Source organism: Tympanuchus pallidicinctus, unplaced genomic scaffold, assembly GCF_026119805.1.
Source record: "Tympanuchus pallidicinctus isolate F22 unplaced genomic scaffold, pur_lepc_1.0 scaffold22, whole genome shotgun sequence".
NCBI classification, from domain to species: domain Eukaryota; kingdom Metazoa; phylum Chordata; class Aves; order Galliformes; family Phasianidae; genus Tympanuchus; species Tympanuchus pallidicinctus.
In genome coordinates, this window is record NW_026294739.1 from 4,438,927 (window position 1) to 4,463,742 (window position 24,816).

The 24,816-nt window shown below is 49.5% G+C and overlaps 1 protein-coding gene across 4 annotated transcripts; it reads left to right on the forward strand.

Annotated features, from left to right (window-relative positions):
• Positions 1 to 154: 154 nt before the first annotated feature.
• BOK (BCL2 family apoptosis regulator BOK) lies at positions 155 to 20,351 on the forward strand. Of its 4 annotated transcripts, none has more exons than XM_052687252.1 (5): positions 155 to 2,609; positions 8,187 to 8,525; positions 11,243 to 11,371; positions 15,361 to 15,524; positions 19,316 to 20,351. In XM_052687252.1, exons 2-5 carry the CDS (start codon positions 8,303 to 8,305, stop codon positions 19,514 to 19,516), a joined length of 717 nt encoding a protein of 238 aa, XP_052543212.1. In that variant the 5' UTR covers positions 155 to 2,609; positions 8,187 to 8,302; the 3' UTR covers positions 19,517 to 20,351. The 4 variants fall into 4 exon arrangements, with proteins under 4 accessions (XP_052543212.1, XP_052543210.1, XP_052543214.1 ...); XM_052687250.1 differs by lacking the exon at positions 155 to 2,609 and adding an exon at positions 7,030 to 7,381; XM_052687254.1 differs by lacking the exon at positions 155 to 2,609 and adding an exon at positions 7,117 to 7,381 and having other exon boundaries at positions 19,395 to 20,351.
• The last annotated feature ends 4,465 nt before the right edge of the window (positions 20,352 to 24,816 follow it).

Consider the following 24,816-nt stretch of genomic DNA (forward strand, 5'->3'; position numbering starts at 1 on the left):
TTAAGAAGCGCCCCTGCCCGGCAAATCGCCGCCTCTGGGAGCGATCGGGGCTGGCGAGCGGGTTTGTGGAGCGAGCCCGCTTTGTTTTGTGTCGCTGCCACCAGGTGGCGACCACGGATTGCAGCCCTGTGCCTCTGGAGCGGCACGCGGCCCTGCTGGGCTCCGTGGTGCTGGGTGAGGAACAGCTCGGTCCAAAGAGGAGCTCCGGCATCGGCACACCGACGGGCTGAAGTGCTCTTCTGCGCTGAGCTGCTGGAGTGAGCGGTGCAGAACAGCGCTGTGCCTGTGGAAGGCAGTTAAGCAGCAAAACTAGAGAAGGAAAGGAGAAACACATTGAATTTATCACCTCCCAGGAGCAGCTTCCAAACTGCGGGAAGAATGCACTTGTATGGAGGAAGCAAGAACCGGGCTTTGCCAGCAGGTTTCCTCCTCGCTGTGGTTTACGGCTGCTGTCTAGACTGGGCCACTGAGCTTCTGTTCAGCAGATGCTAGGCTGTGCCAAAACAGCCTCTGCCTCAACTTGCAAGCTATGCTGACAGTGTTAAATGGGATGTTCTTCCCCGTCGGCCTTCTTTATGGTGAAAGTTTTGAACTGAAGCAGCGAGTGCCTTATGTGGATTTAGCAAAGCAAAGTATTAGAATAGAGTTCTCCAAACCTCAAGTGCTCGTTCAGTGCGAGGCATAGGGCTGATGAGCTCCACCCCACCTGCCAGGCACTGCTAGGCATGAGGTGACTGCTGAGTGATGGCAGCTGTGAACTTCTCCAGGCCTTAAACCTTGCTCCTTATAGGAGATGCGAGGACAACTTTTAAGAGGAACCTGTGCCTACCTACCAAGACAGAACACACTGAGCGAGTGCTGTAGAAGCCCGCTTGCTCTTATGGTTCCCCTTCTAGAGCCCCCAGCTGTATGGAAGCTGCAGCGGGCTGCTTGAGCTCCAGCACTCTTGTTCCTGCAGACTCTCTCACTACAAGTCTTGCAATACTGAGGCTCTCTTTTCCTGCTGATATCGTGGCTCTTAAGACTGTTTTGAGTGTTCAGCAAAGAAAAGGGCCTTTATCTCCCAGTGCTGCTGGTAAAGTGGAATAAGCAGGAGTGGCTCTTGCAGCTGTAAAGCTCCAAGTGGAGCTGACTCCTGGGTTGGCTGAGCATCTTTTCTCTCCCAATGACTAATCCTCAAATTAAGCCAGGCTGCTTCCAAGCTGAGAGCACTGAGTACTTGTTCTTCCAAACCATGTTCCTGTGCAGCGGCAGAAAACAGCTGATGAAGCTGAATCCTAAACCCTCACAGACGTTGGCTCTCTGCTTAGGCAGGAATGGATCTGCAGGGATGCTTTGCCTTCCCAGCTGGTCCCTTCGGACTGCCCTGGGAGTCCTGTGCTGATAGCAGGAGACCCCAGAGCATCCCTGTTTAACAAAGTGAATGATGGGAGCCAGTGATGGGGCATGAGCTGCGCAGCAGCCAGCACCTGGGGACAGAGCTGGCACTCACTGAGCACTCGAAGAGACAGCCTTGTCTGGAGCCACAGCACAGCTATGGAAATTAGTGTGTCTACTCTTTGAAACAGAACAGAGTGCTCTGCTGGAACCAACAGCGTGACATCGTGCTTTCATTCCCTGCCTGCTTTTAAACTGGATATGGAGGAATCCATTTGGAGTTGTTCACTGCAGAAAATGAGGAGAAAAAGATGGCAATAGCCAGAATCAGGAAAGAAATGTGCGATAATTGCCTGCCACTGCCTGTGCAGATGGGCCAACCAGGGGCAGAGCATGCAGCTCTAATTCTGATAGAACCACACTGTACTCATGTTTGTGTTCACAAAGATCTTTGCAGTCCAGATGACAGCCCCACTCACTCTCCTGAGATGCTTCTGACCCCTTCTGAGTTCAGGAGGTTTCCTCTGTGAAACCTCCATGCTTTTCATGCCGTTAGACTAAAATATAACACTACATGAAACCGATTACTTGGAGATACATATTCTGAGAAATGAGCTCTCATGGTGCGTGTCTGAGACCCTTTGTGCCAGGAAAACCTAGCAGTCCATGCTTTGTTAAGGGGAGACTCCTTTTCTTGCATTTGTCCAGCAACATTTTTAAACAGAATGATTCACAAAATGAATTGTTTGGGGGCACTGTTTCTCAGACGAGGATTCTGAGAAGACTTTTGTGTCTTGTGTAATAAGAAGCTGCAAAGCTACTTACTCCTTTATGCATCTTTCTGATGTGGGGCTTGATGCCAGCATCAAAATTCTGTCCTTTGCTGGACCAAAAAAACCATTGGCAGCTCTGTGACGTTAATTTCTGCAAGGCTAAGTGATAATTCAGGCAGATTAGTGAATCGGTCTCACGCACTGCAGTGATCTGATCTCGTGGCTCCTTCTAGAAATGAAATTCTTCAATCCCAAACATATATTTTTCCAATCAAAACACCAGACATATGTTAGTGCCAGCAAGAAACATGGCAGTGTGTTGGTTCTATCCTGGTCTGTGATTACCAGGACATGAGAAAGCAGACCTTGGGTATGGAGTTGCTTTTGGAATGCGCAGGAGAAACTCGCACAGATGCTGTGCAGGTCTGCGTGAAGCTGATCTCTCTCTCAAAACTGAAGGTAAGCATTTCCCACTTCTTTTAAATTAAGAAGCTCTGCCTGTTAAATGACTCACGCTGAACATCTACCCTGTGTTGTCACTTCTGGTAGAGGGGCACCTCTGTCCCTTAAACCACAGATGTTCAACAGGAAGCATGCAGGGCTGCACAGAGCCTGTCTGTCAGCCTGCCTGTTTGTCTGCAGAGACCTGCAAGAGGAGATATGCTAGCTGCTGCAGCTGCAGTGGGAAGCCATGCAGCTGGCTGTGCTCCCTCCTGGGGCAGGCAAACACAGCTTGCTGCTCTCTGATACAATCCAGTGTGTGACCTGACTGTTTGTGGCTTCTTTCAAATTGCCTTCACCACGAGGGATGATGTTAAGCAGCGCTGCCCCTCCTGCAGAACAAATAACCATTTGCTTGCAGCTTCTTGGGCATGGCTGATGGGTTGGTGGTGGGACCTGGTGATCTTGGTGGTCTTTTCCAGTCTTCATGATTGTATGATTTGATTCTATGGTTCTATACTGAAGCATTTGTTGGGTCTGAAAATTGCTCTGCTTGCTTCAGCAGAAAGCAGTGACTTGAATGAGAAACCTCCCTCCCCCAGAACCACAGTTTTACATATTTCTTCATTCCTTGGAAAAGCTTCCCCTAATTCTAGTTTAACTGATTGACCTCTTGTGTACTGAAGACTTCAGGTTTGAGCTGGCTGGGGTTCTGGGACCGTGAAAAAGGCCATTGGTGTCAGAAGTTGCTTATTCATTTCAGCAGTTGACTCAATTCGGTAGCTGTATCAAGCATGTTCTTTTTCTTTTGTTTTGTTTTGTCTCAGGTGCTTTATGAATTCTAACAGCCTTTTCACGTTTGCTCTTTTAATTTAGCACATAAAGACATCATTTGTTTCTATTTATCTCTAATTGCATTTGGATCACTCTTCAGGAGGGCATACACCAAGTGACATGAATAACCTGCTAAGCAGAACACAGAATGCTTAGCACCTGCAATATGTTCAGATTTCTCATTTGTTTCAGCTATAGAATTGCTTTAGTACATAATTTTCCTCCTTTTTAGCCAAGAGGGGAAATGTAGCACTGAGCTGTGCTTACTTGCAAGTAAACAGGTCTTAATTCCAACTGAGACTCACCCTACCCGAGAAACAAATGCAAAAACAGATTAAAATCGGTGACCTCAAACAAGATTTCCTGCTTGCTGATTCTGAAATATGATTAAAATTGACTCAAATGCTTTGTCTGAAGTGGGCCCACCCTGAGCATCGTTGGCTCTGAGCACCTGGCCAGCAGTTTGCTGGCATTCCAACATGCAGTGCCAGCTGTTGATACGTGGCAGCACTCAGGCGGGTGGCCCCGGACCAGCAGCAGCTCTTGCAGTGAGCCTGGAAAAGTGAGGGCCGTGCTGTGGAGCCCATTGAAGGTAGTGCTGGGGCTCCTCAAAATTATGTTCAAATTTCCTTTCTTGCCTTTCAGAATCAGGTAAACGCTCCGGCCCAAAGCTTTCCAAGTCCAAGTAGGGGAAATTCTGGAGTTCAAAGCCAACAGATGTAACTAACCTTGCTTTGGGCACTCACCCTTCTGGTAGAAGGAGGGGCAGCTTTGTCCTGCCTGTTCTCCAGAACCGATCAGGATAGCTCAGTGTCAGGTAACAAGAAGTTGTAGTCTCTTTGTTTTTGTTCAGTGAGACTCTCCCATCACAACTCGTGAAGGCTGTAATTGTGGGAGCACTGGGAAAGCTGCACTTGGTGAGCTGTCTCTGCTCTTGCACAAGGCTCTGGTGATTACCTGCTGGCAGCATCCATCTGCCTTGTGCAATGCACCACGCAATTCCAAATCACTGCAGCTGCACTTCTGTATGCAGAGGTGACAGTAGGCTGTGGCTTCATGGACACTTGTCTGATGGCAAAGCTGACAGGGTTTCCTTCTGCTGCCCTGCCCAGCTCTAGAGGCTGAGCCTTTCCAGAAGTCACCAAGGGCTTAAGATAAATGCAGAGCTGTGTCCTGAATGTGCAGAAATACTTCAGGGCATGTTTAGGACATGCAAACATGTGCAAGGCAGACTCCTTCCTTGTTATCAGCTCCAGCAATCCATCTGCCTGTGTAGGACACTGCTGTGCCCCGGCACATGTTTCTAGGCTGCACATCAATGCATCAGAGCTCATAAATGCTGCCAAGCCAGTACAGCACCCATTTGGGCTCCTGAGATGTCAGGGTCAGTGCAGGCAGAGGCATCTGCCTGCCTTCACCTGTCTGCACCTGTGAGAGCATCCCTGCATGGAGGTGTGGGACCTGGTTCCCATCCTGGGGATTGATCGGTTGCTGCAGTGATGCCAAGGCTCATCCTCTGCCCTTGTGCCTTAGGGACTGAAAGGGGAGAATCCTCTTTGCTCTCTTGGGGATGTTGACCTCATGCTGTACTTTTGCTTTTTCTATTTTAGTGGTACAATATGTAAATATGTTGTTTGTGCTAAGAAATGAAGTTTTGTCTATCAAATCACAGCTTGGAGCTGCTCTTTTACTGTGGCTTGATACCTGAGTGGCAATGGTTGTGCTCTTCATGGGAAATCAAATTTGGGAATAAGGGTGGAGATGATGAGGATTCAGCTCATAGCACTGCTTAGTAATAGGAAGTTCATTCCAGTTTCCCTTCCATGGGGTTGTACCCCAGTCCTGGAGTACAGCATGTCTTTGTATATGTGTATCTACATATGTGCGTATATAGGCATGTTTGTAACAGGAGACTTGTGCCTGCAAACACCAGCAGTGAGCATGACAGCTAAGAGAAGAAAACATTGGTGTTAGTGATAATCTGTCGGATCCCTAAGTAATGGATTGCTTACTAATCCTGATGAGTGTAAACCACCAGACCTGTGTACTTGAGAAGGTGAACCATCTGGAGGCTGTGGAAGGTAACGTTGCCTGCAACGCAGCCCCTTTGTTCTGCTACAGAACACAGCACTGCAAGATGCTGCTCAGGAGAGGTGCTCGGGGCAATCTCCTACACAGAATACTGCAAGTAACTGCCTGGGTTCCATGAGGCTCTGAACTGAGCCCTTCAGAATTAAGGGGAAAGTTCAAAAACCCTCTGTGTTCTGCTTGGGTCCCATTATGCTGCTACTTCCATGTATTGTTTTTCTGTTGGAGCTGGCAAGATGTTTCTGTAGGAAAAGTGCTGTTTCTTCTCATCTTGCTGATCCTCCTGTTAGTGCCCCAATGGCTTTGAACCTGTAGCATGACCCCATGGGCACTCACAGCAGTAAAGGATCCCTTGCCAACACAACCCAAGAGCTGCTGCCTAAATGGACCAGGAAAGGCAGTGGGGAAAGACAGAATGGCTGAGGTGATGCAAGAGGGTCAGGGTGGCATGGTGGAAGGCTGAGGACCATTATGGTGCTGGTGCTCTGCCAGAGCAGCCCTGTTTATGAGGTGTAGTCCTGTTTTGTTGGGGTTTTTTGGCTCTTATTTTAGGAAGTGAGTGCTCCAAGCTTTTCTGATCGTCCCCATCTGAGATAGATAGGCAGGTGTTGTAATTTAGAGCCTGCTGGAGCCAAAACACTGCCATGCCACGGATACCTACAATGGGAACAATGTTTTGGGGTGAGACAAGTGTTTCAGTGCCGTTTTCTGGTAGTCCTTTGCCACGAGGGATCCCCAGTATAGGTTTAGCCTCTAAATGTTGTAGCCTGAATGTGTTATGGACAAAGGAGCTCAGCAGACACCAGCAGCTCCCTGGGCTGCAGCATTGTTCCTGCATGGCTGGCTCAGTGCTGTGTGCTGAGCTTTCTTTCATGTACTACCATCTAAAGAGGCATCTTTTGGTGTGACAGCAGGCAGGGAACATGTGGGGTGGGATTGGCACCCAGGAGAGCAGGGAAGGTCTGTGGCACCTGCACGCCTGCCAGAATTCTGACAAACATGATCATTAGTTAAGCAATACTGATATTTAAGCCCTCATCTTTGTTTCAGGGCTCTACTGAATAGGAGCAGTTTAAACAGAACTTCTGTTTCAAGCTGTCAGCTGCTGTAGCTTAGGCCACATTTTTAATGATTGTTTGGCCATGAGAGTTGCAAAGGCAGAAATATGGTTGTTCAGGAGGCCACAGAGTGCATTCTGCAGGGAAGGAATGGGTCAGGGATGGGCAGCTCCTGTTGGAAAGGATGCAGCTTACTCAGATTCTTCTTTCTTGGGCTGGTAGAATTTCTTTTCTGCTCAGACAGAGCAGCGAGGCACTGCACAGCTGCACAGGGAGGTGGGGGCCACCATCCGTGGTGGTGTACAGAGCCGTGGAGATGTGGCACTGAGGGACGTGGGCAATGGGCACGGTGACATGAGGTGCAGTCGGACTCGGGGATCTCAGGGGTCTTCTCCAACCTTAATGATTCTGTGATTCTCTATTAGGAATCCACAGCTGAGGGCGGGGGGACGGCTGCAGCACGGCCTTCCCCTCCCATTCCAGCACTCCCTGCTCACTCCAGCAGTGTAGTCTCGACATGGCTCTGCAGCGAGCCTCCTTAAGAGCACAGAAAGGGGAGGAGGAAGCGCAGCTCTCCGGCTCCCGCAACCCCACCTCCCGGTTATTTCATCTTCCTTACAAGGCTAAAGCTAGAAGCTTTCCTCTGCCTCTGGGTCCCTTAAAAGCAGCGCGGCGAGCCCAGGGCTGTCAGTGGGATGTGGGGATGGGGGCACGGTGGGGAACCCTACACCCACTGACCCGGTTCTGCAGGAGGAGCACCGAACCAACCCGTCAGGAGACACCGAGGGGAACCAGAGCGCAACATGAGGGGTAAATATATTTTTCATTGGGAAGAGCAAAAGTAACTGGCTTTGTTTAGTCTGATTGTAAGCAGCTGTCCAACAATGAGGACTCAGAAATGCATTGGCTGACACCTGGGCAGAGCCTTAGGTCTGAGTGTGCTTCCCAGAGCAGCACTGGGTGAGAAAGACCAACGTGAATTCACATGGCTGTAGAAATTCTGTGTTTTCTCTATAGCCATTCACACCTGGGAACATTTTTTTAGAATCTGATTTCCTTTTTTGCTGTTACTGAAGCATTTTGAGTAGCAGTACATATGTTGCTATAAAAACAGAAAAAGCTGCAGAACCAAAACCCCTCTGAGAATGTGATAAGGACCAGGTCTTCCACCACAGCCAAGGGCCTCTGGGACATCTCAGATGTTCCTGCCCCTCTGTTCCTGTGCTGTCTGTTAGTGCCATTCCTCCAGACAGATCCATGCCCCACTGCGCTGGAATGTCTGCCTCTGGCTGAGGTTGTTGCAGCTGGTATTTGGGATTCAGGTTTTTTTCCAGTTTAATTGAAACAAGATGAAGTTGTCTGCTGAATTGTTTCCGTGTCTGACCATCCAGTCTGTCTGCAGTGCGATACTGGAACTGCTGAATGCAAATAGATAAAGGGAAAACATCTCAGTGGCTGGGAACTGCTGTGGGCCAGACTGCTGGTGGGGTCAGAGCAGCCAGGGCAGAGGATGCAGCCACTCTCGCAAATATGATACTGCCAACATCAGTGTAACTGTAAGGCGTGATACCTGAATAGGAGTTCTGGAGAACTTAAAGATGCTCTTATTCAACAGGTAAAATGAAAAACTGTCCTTGGGAGAGCAGCTCCTGAGAGCTGTGACGGAGCCCCGTGGATCGCTGCCTCCCTAAGGCTCAGCCCAGCCTGGAGCTGGGTGGCTTTGCTGCGAGGATGGAAGTGCTGCGCCGCTCCTCCGTCTTTGCTGCAGAGGTGATGGAGGTGTTTGACAGGTCTCCCACTGACAAGGAGCTTGTGTCCCAAGCCAAGGCTCTCTGCAGGGACTACATCAACTCGAGGCTGATCCGTGCAGGCGTCAGCTGGAGCAAACCTGAGCACAATACCCCGATGCCTGGCGGCAAGCTGGCTGAGGTGTCTGCCATCCTGCTGCGCCTGGGTGAGTCCCTGCATGTGGTCTGGGCTTGGGAATCTTCCTTGGCTTGCACAGCTTTCATCTTTTAGGTCATTGCTCAGCACTGTGGTTCCGAGACCCAACAGCAAATGATGTTTAAACTGTGTAAAACTGCATCTGCGTGACAGTTTTGTTTCTCTCTGTAGTTTTTCTCAGCTTGGCATTTTGAATGGGGCTTGTGGTTCTCCAGGCACAGGTGGGATCCTGGCAGCTCCATGCCTGGGCTTCATCAGCAGCTCACAGAGGTGGTTGCAGAGATGTTTAAGAGTAATTGATTAGATGTGTGTACCAGAGATTTTATAACACTGCTTTTCAGTGGCAGTGTGTTAGTGTACTCTCTTCACCTTTCCCTACCCCAATCATTTAGCAAGTTCTTTTCCTGTTTTTGGTCACTGGGGCAGCTGTAGAATCTTCCATGCTTGGGGCAGTGTACCAATCATTGATACAGGGACCTCTGCACCAAACTAAGCCTTGTGATGCAGGACGATAAGGATGGCTATCTGTGCCCAGCAGCACAGAGCAGTAGAGACTTCTTCAGTCATGGCAGTTGTGGGCACCCAGCGGCTGCCCTGGCAGAGCACTCAGCTGTGCACTTGACATGGCTGCGGGAGCAGCTCTGGAGCAGTGCTTGCAGCCCGTGCAACCTCTGGCTGCTGCCCATTGCCTACCTTTGGCTTTAGGCTTTGACCTGCATGCTCAAGTCAAGCACTCTTCTCTAGATCCCAGCGCTCTGGTTCTAGGAGGTTGCTTCCAACATCCCTCTTTGCCTGCAGGTTGGAATATCAGTTCACATTTGGCTTGGAAACTACCATTGGCATTTGCATCTGATTTAATTACACCAAAGTTCAAGTAAGTCTGGTGAAGCAACCTTTAACTGAGCCCAACCAAATCAGTACCAGACTGGTTCCCCCACTTTCTCCTCTTTCTAGTTCTTTTGGATGTTATCCCAAATTTGTTTTTAAGGCATACATGGTTTTCTTTTGGCTGGCTTTTATTAAATTACTCTTCTTTTACATGTTTTCTCTCGTATGCTGAATCTTCTGTTGTTTTTGTCCATCTGTCAGCCTGGCTGCCTCTTTGTCTCCCCAGTTTTTCTTGGCCTGGGGTTGAGCCAGATCTTCTGTGGGAGGCCAGGAGGACACTGAAGGGCGAGCAGGTGGCAGCCTGTGTCTGGAGGCGTCTCCTGGGTGACACTGCTACCACTGATTCTCCTCCAGATGGAGAGGCTTGGCTGACAAAATCTGCTTGGAGAGAGCCATGGCTTGCTTGGTTCCCATGCAGCAAGAAGGAGGAGCTGTCCTTCTTAGTAGGATAGTCAGAGGTGGTAAAACCCAATGATATGGCCAAGAGATCTCAGACCAACCTACCACATGTGGTGTAGGTCTGGTGTACCTGAACCAGAGGATGCAGCACCAGGAGCAGGCTGCAGGCACTGAGCCCAGCCCAAATTATGTCCCAGCCACCCCTCTGGGCTGGGGACAAGGCTGTGTGCTCCTTGCAGAGCCAGAGCAGCTGCTGAGGATATAAGGAATGGTGCCTCTTATCAGCCCTGGCCATGCAGGCTCAGAGTTTCCTCTTTCCTCAGCCCATGTGGAACAATGCACCAGGCGCAAGGGGCCAGAAGAATTTGTTTGTGGCCTCCTGTGAAGCTGGGCTCTGCTTGTCTTATGCTGAGTGCTGGGGAATAGTTTTATGAATTCAAGTTGAGCAGCTGCTGCTTAACAAACCCCTGATGGGATGATGCCTTTGTTCCCATTTAATGTCATCCTCTGGGTGCTTGGTTGCTTCTGGCTGGGACAAACCACCTTGGCCCTGCAGTGATATTGACTCGATGGTTCTTACGGATCCCACCCAAGTCAGAGTGCTCAAGTGACCCTATGGATGTCTAGGGGCCGTGACAGCTCTCCTCTTCCCTTGCGTCCTCCTATGCAGAAGGACAAGCATTCATCTAGATGGCCAAGTGAGAATCTCCATGCACACAAGGCTTTGGTCCCATGCCATGCTCACATCGTGTAACACTCCTACAGCATCTTCTTAAATATCCATGAGAGGTAAAACAATTAGAGATAGCAGTTAACGATTGTACTGGTCAGGATGGCTTGTTAGACTGCAGAGGAAAGCTGTGCTGCTCATGTTCCAGCACAGGCCTGCTAGGAGGATGTTCTCTTTTTGCTCTTTTTGTCTTGATCTTCGAGCTAACGTGACACCACCAACTGGGTCCCAGCTGGGGAAAAAACAACCTGGGTAGAAAGCACATCCTGTGTGTGCCAGGAACATTGCTGGGGAAGCCAGGCAAGCAAATGGAGTGCTGGGAGTTGGGTTAGGAGCTCTGCTCTGTCACTCTGTGCACAAAGAGCTGAGCCGGGAGTCTCTGCTCAATGCTGTGTGGCTCCAGGTGGATTCCTGGCTTCTGTCAGCCTCCAGCACGCCTGAGTCACTCTCATCTCATGACATTTTTGTACAGGTTGAGAAAGGGTGTACCTTCCAACAGCTCACACAGGTGTATGTGCCTCTTTCTCGCTGCCGGCTTTGTTCCTTTCAGACTGTGGGGAAAGGAGGGCGCAGGCGATACTGGCACAAAAGACCGAGGTGCTGGGGCTGCTTCTAAGTGACCCTGAGAGCTGTGCTGCCTGTTTTACACCAGATGGAGGGACGGCCTCAGCCGTGATTCCAGCATGCTGACCCCGAGTGCTTGCTTGCAGGGGACGAGCTGGAATACATTCGCCCCAACGTCTATCGCAACATCGCCCGCCAGCTGAACATCTCGCTGCACTCGGAGACGGTGGTGACGGATGCTTTCCTGGCCGTGGCTGCACAGATCTTCACTGCAGGTACCGCGCCCAGACAGGCAGACAGGGCTGGGGCGGGCAGGAACAGGATGGGGCCGCTGTTATGGGATGGCTGCGAGGTGGGGCCAGGTTTAGGAAAGAGCCGTGGGCAGTTTGGCAGCACGCCCTTCTGTAATGATTTAATGAGCTCCTCCATGCTCTGGCGGGGAAGTGCCCCGTTCTGTGCATCCTCCTGGCATTTCTCGCTCGTTCTAGAAGCCGTCTCCTGCCCTGCCTCTGTAGGAGGTGGTGTTACCGCATCGCACAGGGAGGTCGCTCATTCCAAGCTCCTTTGCTCACCGCTGGCAACCGGAGCAGGTTCATTACACGGGAGCCTCCCTTGTTCCAGCTCATGCTGCTGGTGCTGGGAGCCAGAGCTAACTCATCACAAGGGAGTTCCCTCTTCCTGGCTTCCTTTCCCCCAGCGACAGCCAGGGCTGCAATGGAGCCTGCTGCTTCCAGCTGCTGCCTTGTGTTTGGAGGCAGGACGGCTCTCCTCTGAGCCACGCAAACATGGCAGGCATGTCTGAGTGTTGCTGTGTCAAAGGACAGTCTTGTCATTTCAGTGCTGAGCTTTATTTGCCTTGAAAAGCAGAGGTCAGGTTTGCAGGCATGGGTGTTTGCAGCACAGACAAGTAGGTTATCTTAGCTGAACACAGCTGACTGCATCCAAACCAGCCCACATCACAAGTGACATGGGGAATTCAATGGAAAGCTGGATGGCTCCAGACAGAGCAGCATGCCATGTGTTGGGAGAAAGCCCTGCTGGCTGCTGGGAGCCTCACCTCGTGCATTGATAGTGTGTGTTTGTTGAGAAATGCACTCGTTGTTCCTCAATTCCAAGCTCAGGAGTCGCATGAAAAGCTTGAATGGTCTTAAATGTTGTGGTCCTGTTGAAAATAAAGCTGGAAATTGTATCTCTTGGCCCCAAACTCAGGGGTTTTGAGGTGCTAAGGCCACAGACTCAGTCCATTGAGAGTGGCAGTTGGGAAGCTGTGGGGATGTAGTAGGAGCTCAGGCTAAAGCTATGCTGAGGGTGCTGGGGACTCAGTGCAGCATTAGCCTCCAGCAGATGGTTGTGCATGGGCGTGGGTTCCCAGCTTACCCTGCTCTGCATGCTCTGCTTTCTCTTCTTTCCATCTCTGCTTTATACCAACCAGCAGGACAGCCTGTGGATGTGAGGTTGTGGCAGTGCTTCAGTGGCTTTTGTCAATTCATTACTGTAGCTTCTCTTGCTAGAAGGCTGCTGAGTAGTAGAGGGGGAAGAGTTCACTGATTTTAACATTCATGAGTCCTAGCAGCAGTCTCAAGACTCGGCATTTAATGTTAAATCCAGCAGATCAGTGCTAGCAGTGACAGCCAGACACTTTTCTCTTTTTTTTTTTTTGTTTTTTCATAGTTCAGAGGAAAGAAGCTCTTAATGGGTGAAGGAAATGAAAGAGCTCAAATGCAGCCTGAATTTTCAAGCCAGTTACCAATGGCTAAAGCATCTGACCCTGATTTTCACTGTCCAGTTTATTAAGAAAACAGCTCCAGTCTGACACTGCAGTGCCAAGACAGTCTGAGGAGCCCATCAGTCACTTGCAGTGCCTGTCCAGCAATGGAATGTGAGAGTTTTACCCTGTCTTGTTGAAGAGGACAGTTGCACCCCCTGCTTAGCACTGCTGTGTAGATGTGGCACCGAGGGACATGGTCAGTGGGCACGGTGGGAATGGGTTAGTGGTTGGACCAGATGACCTTAGAGGTTTTTTCCAACTTCAGTGATTCTATGGTTCTATGATTATACTGGTTTTATAGTTTTGGATGTTGGTAAGCTCCTAATTAACAGTGCTTAGGCTGCAGTGAGCCCTGTGCAAAAAGGACCAGGGATGCATGAGGTTGCCAAGAGAACATACCTCCCTGCAGCTGGAATGTTGCTAGCAATGCACCTCGCTGCTGCCTCACCCTGCAGGCTTTATGAGCTCCCTGCATTGTGCACATCCTTCTTGGCACCTTTTTCTCCACCAGAGGAGAGCATACTGAGCCTGGCTCATCCTTCAAGCTGCTGAAACGTAGCACAGGATTATGTTTCTCTGAGGTCTGACTGGCAGGTCAGATGGATGCGAGTGGGATGAGGGCAGTTTGTCTGAGTGCTTGGGCAGCACAGTGCTGGGGGCTGCGTGGCCACACGCTCCCCTGGGCTCGCTGACATGCTGTGGGAATGCATTCAAGAGCAGCTCTTTCCTGCTAATTCATTTTCCCTTGGGCTCGCAGTGTTTACATACCTCCAGCTCCAAGGCTGGCCTTGAGGCTGCAGCTTGTATTTCTTACTTTTAAAAACACTTTCGAAGTGGCTTGTCTCATTTTTTTCTGTCCCACCTCCACGGGCAGAAATTTTAGGGAATTTTCTGCTTTAATTACTCTTCAATCATTCAGCTGGTGCAGATGCATCCAGCTGCTGCCACCCTGCCTCCAGCAGCAGTGATGGAAGCTTTGGCATGGAGGAATTGTGAGGGAAGGGATTTCTTACTCCCTTACCCCTGCAGCTCAGGTTTGCCAGGAAGCAGCCTCAGGGATTGATTTGACCCTTATAGAGTGCTCTGTAAAGAGGGAATGGGAAGTGACCACTGAGCCCTCCACATCCATCATTTCAACAAGCATTGCTGCCAGTTTGTGTCATCCATGTGAAGGGGAGGGCTCTGGCCCTGTGCTGGGGAGGGCTTTACCCCCCTGAAATATCTAGAATCCAATAGCCTGCAAGAAGTACCATCAATCAGTGGGGAAGGCAAGAACTAAAGGATCTTTCCCTCCGTCCTTCCTTGGAGCTGGACCAACATGTCCATATGGCAAACTGCTTTGCTGTGTGTTAGAACCATAGAATCATAGAATCACAGAGGTTGGAAAAGATCCCTAAGATCCCCAGGTCCAGCCCCAGCCCATCCCACCATGCCCACTGCCCACATCCCCATGATTCTGGAACACCTCCAGAAAAATAACAGCCACTTTATCAATAAACTTCCTATGATCCTGGGGACAGTTCCTATGGAGAACAGAGCATCACAGGACACTACTGTGGGTTATTATTGCTGCTACAGTGCCTAGCAAAATGATCTTTTGTAGATATTGATGTCGCATTAGTCATGAGTGGAAGAACTGCTTTTTTGGAACAGCAAATGGATATTTGTCAGCGTAACAAACCATTCCTGTGGCTGATATTTGAATAGTTTCTCTGTAAAGCAAACTTCCCAGCATAGCCAAGGGAAATCCACATACCCCTGTGCTGTGTGCATGCAGAGGGCTGCGTTCCCAGCTTGCTGCTCCTGTTAAAAGCCTCATCAGAGATTGCTAGCTGTGATGCCTGAATGTGGAGGATTTACACCCTGTGGTGTTGGCTGATATAGGGATACCCTGGAGCTGGCTGGTGCCCAGAGCACAGCCTGGGCATGGATTGCCAGCGCTGCAGGGAGATGGCTGCTGCTGGGACAGCATCCATGGGGCTCTTGCTGCGGGCAGGCCAGCCTTGCAGGAAGCTCTGCTTAGGGAGGTTAGATAGCTGGCTGGCATGGCTGGCTGCACTGCCCTTGGTGGGACAGGTATGTGCTGTGAAATGCTCGTGGGGTTACCTGGTTGGAGATTGACTCCAGGAGGACTCCAACTGTCTTGAGCCTGTAGCTCTATCTCCCTCGTTTGGTCTTTGTCGTGGCAGAATGGACTGTGCAGATGCTTATTGCTTATATGCTCTGTCTGTCACTTTGGAACAGACTCCTCTAATCTAGAAAAAAAAACCAAAAAGCACTGTTTTTATGTCTTTGGGTCATGTCTTTGGGCTGCTTCCTCCAAAGCTGCACGTATGGCGCTAAGCAGCGGTCAAAGCATGCCCAGTTTTAATCACTCACAGGAAAGCATGCAGGACCACAGCTGCAGCCAGACTCAAACCCTCATGCTTACAGAGTGGGCACCTGTGATGGAGGAGGGATCCATGTAAGTGTGAGCACCCTCTCTTCTTTTCCCAGGCATAACATGGGGCAAGGTGGTCTCTCTCTACGCCGTGGCAGCAGGGCTGGCAGTGGACTGTGTGCGTCATGCACAGCCAGCCATGGTGCACACCATCGTGGACTGCCTGGGAGAGTTTGTCCGCAAGACCTTGGTGACGTGGCTGAAGAGGCGAGGAGGCTGGGTAAGAGATGCTGGCTGGTCTGGCTTGCTTCCCTGTGGGCAGACTAGGAAACAGCCCAGTTAATGCATCTTGTTGTAGAAAAACATTGAGTGAGATTGTTCCTGTGCTAGGCTCTCACAGCTCTGTTACTATCTCCTCGCCCTGTCCTCAACAGCTTCAGCTGTTCTGGTCTTCAGCTTCCTGTGCACTAATTCAATCCTCACCCACTGATGCCTCTTCTGTTCCTGTCCTAAATTTCTCTGGAGCAGGCAGACAGTTGTAGTAGCAGACTGTAAGCAGGAGCCATCACCCAGTGTTTGATTTCTGTGGTTCTCTCTATAGCCCATGGGAAATACAGTGCTCCTATGGAGAACAGTTTGGAGTAAGAGCTTTATTTAGATGCTGTGAAATAGCTAGACACCTCACCAGTGACCTCCCCAGGAGCTCGAGCTGATGGCTGAGCTGTGGCAGAGTCAGAAGCAGGGTGATGTGCATGAAGGGGGGCATCTGGAAAGGTAGCAGTGTCCTGATTTTTGGATTCCTTGCCACCTAAGAATCATTGCCACCTTTGGTCATCCCTGCTCTCTCTAAAGCTGCCACCTTGGGGCCAGTGGGCTGATTGGCTGGGCTGGAGAGTAACCATTGTATTGAATGCCCCAACTTTTTTGTGTGTGTCATTTTGTGTCTGCACAAATAATTGTGCTGAGGTACTGGAGAGGATGCCCTGGGAAAGAACTCACCAAGCAGCACTGTTCCTGTCCCCACCTCAGCCCATCAGTGAGGTTTATTCTGAGCACCTGTGGGGCTGGTTGAAATGTTTTCTCTGAAAGTTTTTCCTTTGGGGGGGAAAAAAAAGAAAGTTTCCTTAAAATTGGAATGTTGCACAGGAATGTGCCCCCTTCTAGTTTCCCAACTAAGTTGCTTCCTTGTTCTGGTAAACCATGTATGTTCAGATAAGTCAACATCTTGTTTTAATTTTTGTGGTGTGTTGTTAGACTTCAAAACAAAGAGTTTGATAGTTCCAAATGGATATTTTTGGAAAGTCTGCTGCATAGCAAGCAAGCCACAGAGCCCATCCCCTGCCCAGAATGGGCTCTCAGCAGTTGAGGAGAGGAGCCCTGTCCTTGTCTGCTCCTGGTGCAGCCGTTTCTACTCAAGTGCCATTGCATTTGCCCTGGTGCTGCTGAAGCCGTGCTGCTTGCTCTCAGGATCCGGCCCTAGGAAAGGGAAGCCCCTGATCAGACAAGAAAGCTGTGAAAGCTGCTGGTTGGTGCTGATTGCCTCCTGTTGTAAGCACACTTATCTGGGCTGCACAGAGGAGATAGCTTCCCTCCAGAAACAAGTGGCTCCTTCAGCTGAGGGGAAGTCTCCTCATCCCTGTGCCTTTGTGCTGTGTTTTCCTGAATGTTGTTCCTCTCAGCTAGGCACTGCAGCGTGACATTTCTCAGCCCTGTTCCCAGAAGGGCCAAGCTCTGTGCTGGAGTCCCTTTCATCTGGTGCCTGACCTCACTGCCATTGGTTTGTCTTGGCCTGGTGTCCGCCTTTCCTCTGTGCACATGGCCCCACCACACACCTGCCTGGGCTGCCAAGAGGAACCTCTGTGCTCCGGGCTGTGCTGGGAGAGCCTCTGCTCAGCAGTAGGGGCCCATATGGTCTATTATGGCCCCCCAGTCCCATATTTTATAGGGTGGAGAAAGCCTCTAACTGCCATGGTTCAACACCTTACAAGCCCAACACTTGTAGCAGGAAGAAAAAACATTTAACTCTTGGGGATACCATCTCTGCCCAAGGACTGTTCGCAGCCTCAGCAGTGGCTTTGCAGGGGAGTAGAAAGCTTTTTTAGCAGGTGTTATGGATGTTTGCTCCACAGAAGAGCTTGAGACCAGATCTTGTTCAATGAATAAATAACAGGCAGAGATCAAACTGTCACTGTAGCAGCTTATCAGTGCCTCACAAAGGCCTATTTAATTAAGCAGCTTTGAAATGTTCAGTTTCAGTGCCTTATCTGGTACGCTTTGTTTGGATTACAATAACCAAGGCAATTGTTCAACAGCTGAGCAGTTGTGTTTATCTAAGTGAGCGCAGTACCAGTCTCAAGGTGCTGCTGAGCACGGCTCCTCTCAGCTGGCCACATTAGAGTGCTCATTGCATCAGCACAGAGCAGGTGATGCTCATCTCAGATCAGCCATCTCTGTTGCTGCTGCTCACCAGGTGCATTCACCCAGCACTGATTATGGTGAGGCTCTGGCACACAGGGAGCCGTGGGCTCTGCTGGCACTGAGTGTCAAGACTTTTACAGCTGCAGCATTTCTCTACCTTGCTGTTCACCCCAGGAATTCCCCATGCACTGATCAGGCTTCCTGCTGCTTTCCACTCCTCCCTACTCAAGCCGTCTCTGCTTGCCTAGTGTGTATGAGCTCAGAGACCCCAAAGCAGCATGATCTTGGCATCAGTTAACAAAGCTGTATTTGCTTTGTCCCTGTGTCCACCCTCTTGTTTTCTTCTAACTATTGCCAAGATTGCTCAAGTGTGTCTCACTGGCATCTTGAATGCAGGTGGGAACACTGGAAAAGATTATTGGGATGTTCAGTGATCCTTATTCCTCTCTTCAAGGAGGGCTGCACTCTTCTCAGTCATAAGATCACAGAATGATTTGAGTTGGAAGGGATTTTACTCTGGGGAACAGTGCCAGGGTCTCACCATCCTCTGAGTAAATAATTTTTTCCTAACATCTGACCTAAGTCTCCCCTCTCTTAGTTTAAAACCGTTCCCCCTTGTCTTATTGAAATCAGATTGTGCAAAAAGCTCACTCCTGCTTTTATGCTTCCTTCAACCACTGAAAGGCCACAATGAGGTCTCCCCATAGCCTTCTCTTCTCCAAACTTAACAAGCCCAGCTCCTTCAGCCTGTCTTCATAGGAAAGGTGTTCCAGCCCTCTGATTGTTTTTATGGCCCTCCTCTGGACCTTCTTTAGCATCCATTAAACATCCAAACTCTGTATCTGTCTTCTTCTGGGGCCTCAGGTCTGGACACAGTACTCCAGTCAGAGAAGGGCTGTTTGCCAAGCCATGGTGTAAAGAGAAAGCTGTGAGGCCAATGGATATTTACCCTCCTTGTCTCTCAGTTTTGGTTCACTTTTGCCACCCTACAGTCCCTGGTATTTCTGAAAACCTCATCAAACTGATACGGTAACAGTGCGCGCTGTGTCACAGAGCTGCAGCCCATAGTTCCTTGTGCTTGGCTGATGTTTAACCACAACACAAATTTTGCAGGCAAAATTGCAGGTAAGCGAATGAAAATTTGCTTACCCCTCCCAGAAGATGTTATTTTCTATCCGCTTCTGTCCTGTTCGCTTTACCCTCCAGATATTTTCTGCTCTCTCCTCCCCGTCCCAGCCGAGATCAGATCTCCATGAATTCACTGCATTGTTATTTCTGTTCATCGCTGGCTGCCATTCCTGTCAATACCTGACAGTGGCTGCCCAGCAATCCATACCTCTTGGCCCATGTGCCGGGCAGCACCGCAGCCAGCAGACACATTCCCACAAACAAAGCTTGCATTGCTAGCGATTTAAATCATGGATTTACTTCCTTGAACAAGCTCCAAATAAAACATTAAGGCAAGAGAAAAAGTGCAAGCAACTTGAGCTGATATTAAACAGGACAACCTCAGGGAAGCATCGTGCTTTGCAGAAAGGGATGGGAAGGCTGTTGTTGCCAAGGCTTCTCCTGGGAAAGGGAGGAAAGTTTCTTTTATTTTGCTGTTGAAAATGGAAATGCTTGCTGATCTTTCTGTAGCATTCCTTTTCCCAGGCGTGGCTTGTTTTGAGGTACGCAGTGGCCGGGTGGGTCTGGGCATGGCCGCTGACCTCTGCTCCCCCTCCTCAGGCAGACATCACCAAGTGTGTGGTGAGCACCGATCCCAGTCTCCGCTCCCACTGGCTCGTGGCCGCCATCTGCAGCTTTGGGCACTTCCTCAAGGCCGTCTTCTTCGTGTTGCTGCCCGAGAGATGAGTCCCACTGCCCCGTGCCCCATCTCCTCCCCCACTCCAGAAGCAGTGGCCGTGGGCTCTGAAGAGGAGGAAAAGAAGAACTGGTACGGACGCAACTTGTTCTCCACTCCCTTAGCTGGTGGCAGCTGATGGACTTCATTCTCCTTTGATGGCCACAGGAGCCTCTCCCACCGTTCATGTCCCAGGAACCCTGTTTCCCATGGGGACCAGAGGAGGAAGGAGCTACGATTTGAAATGAAATGGGAAGAAGAGAGGAGGAGCAGCCCTCCCTCACTGCATGCAATCGCCTTTCAGTCTTCAGACTCGCCTTGTGTCACTTCTTGTTGTTGTGTTTTGCTAAGACTCCATCTCCTCCTCGCTCTCTGGACTCGCTCCTCCTCGCTCTGTGTCACTGGGCTCTCCCCACAGCACAGCGTGACAGACAGTACCGTGCTGTGATGGGATTTGCATGGGATGAAACCAAATGTACCATCATCAGATGCTTCCCCCTCTGACCTTCCTTGGGAAATGCATTTTGTGGAGTGTGTGCAGAGCAGCTGCACGGGATGCAGTTGGCAAGGGTGCTGCTCTGACCTCTTACGGAGCCCACATGCATCACATCAAACAAGGAACTGAGCAACAACTCAGGTTGGAATTTTGCAGTGAAGTCAAAGCTCAGTTTGTAAGTGGGACAGGTGAGATGAGGGAAGCAGTAAGAGAGCTGCCTGGTGTCAAGAATGGGGAAAGCTGTGTCAAAAGGAACTGCTTTATTTTTCTCCCTTATTGTCTTCAGGAGTACAGCCTATAGTCCTCTTTGTATTGTACAATAAAAGCAAGTAGGTGTTGTTTATTGTAAAGGGTAACGTATTTGTTTCCAGAGTTAAAAATTCCAAAAAAGGCCAAAACAGTGCAGAGACCAACACTGGAGCCATGCTAAAAATACTCCAGCATTTCCCCTGGTAGAAGATGCTAATGTGTTAAAAGCACCACCCGTCTGCTTCGTGTCGGGGTTTGGCCCATGGTGTGGCCATGACACAAGTGTTTGTTGCAGGGACAGGTGAGCTGCTCTTGTACAACAGAGTGGGTGTAGTGTGCATGGTGAGCTGAGCCAACCACACTGAGAGCACAGAGAGCAGTAACTGCAGTGGGAGCAGACTGCTAGGAGGATGCAGCTTCTTTGTCTCAAAGAAGATTACTAAAACCAGATTTGTCCTTCCTGGGAGAACCTCGGCTGTGTGTCACTTGGACTCAGACAGCTCTGCAGCTGGTAAAGTGCAGCCCATCTTGTCATGCCTTGTGCTTTATGGGTTGTGGGTGAGCTCACGGAGCCAAAATGATCACACTGCAACTGCAAAGACCTTCCTCAGTTTGGATGCTACTTTGAAATGTAATGCTTTAGGCTATGACTGCTCTTAGAATAAACAAGGGATATCAGAGGGACCAACAAACAACATCAAGAGTTAAAGGCACCAATTAAGTCAGTTTGAGAAAAAGATAAGAATGATAAGCCAAAGAAAGCAGCATTGCTGGAAAGGAATGTGTGTGGGTGGGAAGGGGCTGCACATAAGGCAGACAGCAATTCCATCTGGAAGCTGCAGACTGCAAAGGGCTGAGGAAGATCCCTGCAAGCAGGTCTCAGTCCTTCACCTGCAGCAAAATGCAGCATTACTCACATCCTGGGTGCTGTGGAGGATGTGGATTCCCAGTGATATCCGTGTGTGGTTTTTGAGAGCTGGATGCACAATGCATGGCTGGGCAAGTGGTGTGCAGAGAGGCTGGAGCAGCCGATTCTCTGGTTTGTGCTCTCGCAGGCAGACTTCTGCAGCTTGCTTCTTTCTTTTCCCATTTGCTAATACGTGTGCAGACTGCATTCAGCATGCTGCTTGTACCATGCCTGTTAAACCAGGAAAATGCTTCCAGAGTCCCATGGGCTCTCCTTGTGGGACAACCATGCAGCCGGAGGAGCCCTGAGCTACTAGCTCCTAAACCACAATGGCCCTTAAACTATATTCCTAACTCAGCCCAAATTTGGGGGCTGTAAGAGTGTGTCTGCTTTCTCACTCCCTGTGCAACAACCACATTGACACCAGTCCTCCTACCAAAACAAATAGCAAGCAGTACTGTTTGTGCTGTCATGCATTTCTAAGCAGTGGTTTCAAGCCTGATTTAGCTGGGTATTTATACTGTGTTCAGCTCTACTTGTAATATTTAGGCATTTCAGAGTACTTCCAGAGGTCCTTGACAATCTCAACGAGTTTGTGGTTCTGTGGTTTCTTGTCCTTTTTAGTCCTACCTGATGGAGGCATCGGGTTGGTTGTTTATCACCCCAGTAAACACCTTCCTTTTATGTGATGGGTAAAGATCTTGGAATTGTGTTGAATTTATTTAGCAGCTGAGGAAAAGGACACCTTATGTGGAAGCTGGAAGAGAAAGAACTAGGTAACATGGCTGCCCCTCACCAGCTGGCCTGCAATTCCTATGCTCACATAAAGTGCTATGAAGTGCTGCTGCCTTGCTGCCACACTGAAATGAGCTTAGGCTGTTGTTCTGGGGGGCGTGGGAGATGCCCAGGCAATAGCAGGGGGAGGGAGAAGGGGCTGCAGTGGGGAAACAGCACTCAGTCAATGGAAATATTTGTTTTATCAGAACAGTAGAGAGTAGAAAAGCTATCTTGGCTGGGGTGTTGCAGTGACAGGCACTCGAGCAGTGCTTATCGTGTCCTAGAGCTGACATTGCTCGAGACACAGCCTCACTTACACGGTCCCTGGTCAAACACTGACCTTCTTCAAAGTGCCAGGAGGAACTGAAGTGGTCTCACAGTTGCCTAGATGACATCACGTGGCCCTGCACTGCCATTTCTCTTGTAAATGGAAAGAAAGCAACCTGTGAAGCCTTTGATTTATCAGACTTGCATCTGTATTTTATACTGAAGTACCAAACAATGGTCAGGGAGCGACATTAAGTGTTTTCTGCAGAAGTGAAGTACCAAACTTCCCCATTTTCAGTCTTGTTGTTTGGACCTTGAGAAAAAAAGTCTTGTCTCATTTTCTGTGATTCTTCTTTTAGTGTGCAAGCTGCTTGTGTGGATTTTGGGTGCAGTTAAGTTGAAGATGAAGCAGGTCTCGAGTCTCTCAGATGGCTTTCTGAGAAGATCAGGCCCCCGAGTTGTTCCGATGGCCTTGCCAAGAGGTTTCTTCACATGCCTCTCACCCACATGTGGTTCCTTGAATTCCATTTCTTCACTGGTACTGTTTTTCTGTCAATCTAGGTTTCGTAATTTTTGTAGCCATAAATTTGCCATGGTTTAGTTATTTTCTTAGGGCGACATGAAAACAATACATTTCACCAAACCAAAGACAAGGAAACAGCTAACAGCTAACTTAATATACTGCTGGCAGAGTCTATAAATTTCTTTTATCCAAGTGGTTTGACAGATGGAGTTTAAATACTCCTCAGAAAAGCCCGTAACCTCTTCAACTCTAAACATTTTGACCCACTGGGATTATGAGCCTGCAGCAGAGCTAAACAGAGTGATCCTCAGCTGAACTTTACACCACCGTGCAAGACCTGGAAGTGCACTGCACGTTCAAGCAGAGTCTGTGGGAAATAGAGCACTCCTGGGTCAACCACACGACTGACCCAGAGGCAAGGACCAGAGGCTGTTCAGGCAAGGTCATATAAAAAAGACTTCCCTTCCACAAGAAAAAAAACTAAAAATGTGTTGGGGAAATGATTTCCAACTTCCTTACAAACATATTTCAGACTTCAATCTCAGAAGAAGCTTCCTCTCGTTCCTTGGCCCAAAGCTATTGATAGCACTACAGCTTTCATAGTATCCATCATAGTATCATAGAGTCGTTAAAGTTAGAAAAGACCTCTAAGACCATCAGGTCCATCCATTGACCTACCACCAATATTGCCCACTAAACCACGTCCCTCAGTGCCACATCTCCACTGTTCTGGAACACCTCCAGAGGTGGCAACTCCACCACCTCCCTGGACAGCCCATTCTGGTGCCTCGGTGCTCCTTCAGAGAAGTCTTTCCTAATATTCACCCTAAAGCTGGCACAGCTTAAGGTCATCACCTCTCATCCTATTGCTGTAACCCAGTTGACCTGTTTTGTCACAACCTCCTCCCAAGGAGTTGCAGAGAGCAATGAGGTCTCCTCCAAGCCTTCTTTTCTCCAGACTACTCATCTCAGCTCCCTCACCCCACTCCCCATAGCGGGGTGCCTTTGATGTCATATCTCTACTTTTGTCAGAGCTTGGATGGCTAAAGCTGAGCTCAGAACAAAGGGCTAAAGAAACCAATCTATTGTTTCCACTGCTGGTCCTATCTCATGACCTTCTCTCGTACTTGCATTATTCCACACCAAAGCTAGATAAGGTGAGTTCCCACCTCCAGAATGCTCCATCCCATACTGGAACGTGACCTTGATCCCAAGTCCCTTCCAATCCACTGAATGGCACGCTAGAGCAGTGTGAGGCACTGAGAGCTTTGTGGTCACTGATCTGCTGGGAGGCAAGAGGATGAGCAGGACAAGCCTCACACCAGCTCTTGGTCCCCAGCACAGCCAAGAAGAGGAACTGCAACGCTGAATCTGAAGCGCTCTCAGTTTCACCACGTCACCTCTTTGCACTTCATGTGACAGTGCTGTGCTGTGGTCAACACAGAGGCAGTTTTGTTCCCGTTTCCCACCAGAATTAAGCCTGATTTTTCTGGTGATCTGAAGATTAAAAAAAAAAAAATAATAAAGTCTTTTATTTTAATCTCATTGGCACTTCAAAGGAAAATTTGAATCATCGCTAAGCTGCTAGAACATTGCTCTCAGTTCCTCAGCCAGGAGATACTAAGAGTGCCTTCTGAAGCCTGGCAAGCTTCCACAAGCAAAATCCCTGTCCTGTTTGGTGCTGGAGGGGCTGTCAGAGCTCCTAGCGAATGATGCCTGAGGCCATGGCCATCCCAGTAACCCAGCAAGCTGCTTTCTGTCCCAGAGGATGCAGAGGGGAGGCCTCATGGCAGTCTCCATCTCCAAACTGCCCGATCTCAAGGAGCGTTTGGACACGGCTCTCATACATAGAGTTTGCCTTGGTGATCCTTGTGGGTCCTTTCCAACTGAGGATATTCCATGATTCTATAAGTTATGCAGGAGAGAGCATGACTGGTGCTTGTGCTCGCAGCACAGGCTGTTGTTTGCTGTTGCCATTCTCTGGGCTGGTGCACGCTGCAAACCATGGGGTTGTGGCCGATGCTAAATTATCCAAAGCTGTGAAAAGATGCTTCAGATGTCTGTGTCCTTGGTTTTTATGGCTTTACTGGAG